At 58.5% G+C, this 2,271-nt stretch overlaps 1 protein-coding gene across 1 annotated transcript in view; it reads left to right on the top strand.

Annotated features, from left to right (window-relative positions):
• The window catches only part of SH3BP2 (SH3-domain binding protein 2), a 35,082-nt gene that overhangs the window by 20,868 nt on the left and 11,943 nt on the right, over nucleotides 1-2,271 (top strand). Inside the window, exon 3 of the mRNA XM_015561568.1 lies at nucleotides 1,977-2,116. Within this exon, the coding sequence (XP_015417054.1) occupies nucleotides 1,977-2,116 (140 nt within the window). The remainder of the gene's footprint in view (nucleotides 1-1,976; nucleotides 2,117-2,271) is intronic.

Here is a 2,271-nt window from a genome sequence, read left to right as displayed (position 1 = left end):
GGCGCCGGCCTGACCCCGACGGGAACAGGGGCGGGGGACCCACCCGGGGTGGGGAAGCCGTTCCCGCGGGGCCACGGGACAGTTATAACAGCCCTGCGGCGGTGCGGAGTCACCACTAAAAACCAGCCTGCCTGTCCCCAGGGACTTCCGTGGCCCTGAGCTGTCCCCTCTTGCTGGGGGATCTTAGGGGAGGTCTCGGGGAGGGTCTGCTGGAATACCATCAGCCCTGCAGGGGTGCCCTTTCTAGGCCAGGGGTCCTCAAACTTTTAAACAGGGGACAGTGAACTGTCCCTCAGACCGTTGGAGGGCCGGACTATAGTTTTAAAAAAAAAACTATGGCCGAACCGGCTTGGCTCAGTGGATAGAGCGTGGGCCTGTGGACTCAAGGGTCCCGGGTTGGATTCCGGTCAAGGGCAAGTACCTTGGTTGCGGGCACATCCCTACTGGGGGGCCTGCAGGAGGCAGCTGATCGATCTCTCTCATCGATGTTTCTGGCTCTCTATCCCTCTCCCTTCTTCTCTGTAAAAATTCAATAAAATATATTAAAAAAAACAAAAACAAAACTATGAACAAATTCCTATGCACAGCCGCAAAAACACCCCAGGATGGGCCGTAGTTTGAGGACCCCTGTTCTAGGTCATGGTCTCCTCTAATTGGTCGGCTCCAGGGCAGGGTCATTACTCAATGGCTGGTCCTGAGGCAGCCACGTGTCACTTGTCTGGTTTTGCTGCTTTCCTGGGCCTGGAGCTGACTTACAACCGAGGCCCAGATGTTATCTTGGGGGAGGGAAAGGTCAGGGTCTACACAGCCTGACCAGTGATCAGCGAGGGGAGGAGAGGCTACCCTGGGGCGAGGGTCTTGTTTTCCCAGTTCTGCCCCCTGCCAGGCATCTGGGGCTTTCTGCCCTGTGCGCGTCTGTACCTGGCCCATCGTCCCTGCTCTGCGCATGTCTGTTTATAACACCTGGGACCATGTCCTGTATGGTCCCTGCTGGAGTGAGGGTGTGCTGTGTGCCAAGCTGCATCTGCGCTGTCCTCCCATTTTACAGCCCCAGCAACTGAGGCTGAAGGATCCCCTGGAAGGCCGAGCCAGGGAAGGAACCTGGGTTGCCTGACCCAGGAGCTGGGGGGCTGGTAGCTACCTGCTTTTCTGCTTTCTGGTCAGGGCCCGAAGGAAAGGATGGGCAGTCCCTGGCCCGGTAGCTCAGTTGGCTAGAGTGTGGTCCTGATATGCCAAGGTTGTGGGTTAGATCCCTGGTGAGAGCATTTACAAGAATCAAATAATGAATGAGTGCATAAGTAAGTAGAACAAGAAATCGATATTTCTTTCTCTCTCTCTTCCCCCTTCCTCTCTTTCTAAAATCAATAATAAAACAAAAATAATAAGAAAAAAAGAAAGGGATAGACAGAAGCCAGCTAAGGGCAGGTAGGAGTGGAGAGTGGGCATCTAGGAGCCATGTCCCTCCCTGCTGAAGGTCGGAGCTGGTGTAGAGGGTGCCCAGGGCCTGCCCCAGCCCCGAACCTCTTTAACTCCCTCCTTCAGGCTATGACTCCAGACCTCCTCCTGGGAGTCCTCCCTGAATCTCCTGTCTAGGGCGGGCCCTTATAGACTCACCTGGGACTTATCCTTGGGTGGTTATGGCCTGAGGCCTGACTTTCCTGCGCTGGTGGTTTCCTGAATTCCTTCTGTCCCCAGCCTCCAGGGGCCTTGAGCTCAGTAGGTGAGAGCTGAGTGAACCAGTGACGATGAAAGAGCACCCTCAGCTCTCAGGGTCCCTGGGTGCCCCGTATGTGGCCAGATGGGCCAGGGGCTGACCAAGCGGCCAGGCGCCCTGTCTCCGGGTCCCCCCCGGAAGCCTGGGCCTTCGGAAGGCAGCCTTCTCACCCTCCTGCCCTGAGCCTTCACGCGACCTCAGGACCTTGGTGGTGCCCCTGCTATCCCCACCCCTGGCTGAGACATCTCTGCTGTCACTGCAGCTTCATGGCGGCCGAGGAGATGCACTGGCCTGTCCCCATGAAGGCCATCGGTGCCCAGAACCTGCTGACCATGCCCGGGGGCGTGGCCAAGGCCGGCTACCTGCACAAGAAGGGCGGCACCCAGCTGCAGCTGCTCAAATGTGAGTCCCTGTGGTGGGAGCGTGGTGGGGGGACGCGGGGACAGAGCTGAGCCTCCGGTTCCTTCCGTGGGGGCCGCCGGGTTCCCCTCCGTCCCAGAGGTGGCCGCTGGCAGGACTGGGAGGGGCGTAGTGGGGCAGAGCTAGGGTCCTTGGTG

This window comes from Myotis davidii, unplaced genomic scaffold (genome assembly GCF_000327345.1).
Source record: "Myotis davidii unplaced genomic scaffold, ASM32734v1 scaffold937, whole genome shotgun sequence".
Classification (NCBI taxonomy): Eukaryota; Metazoa; Chordata; class Mammalia; order Chiroptera; family Vespertilionidae; genus Myotis; species Myotis davidii.
The sequence above is the reverse complement of the archived record's forward strand: the minus strand, read 5'-3'. Positions and strand labels throughout refer to the sequence as shown.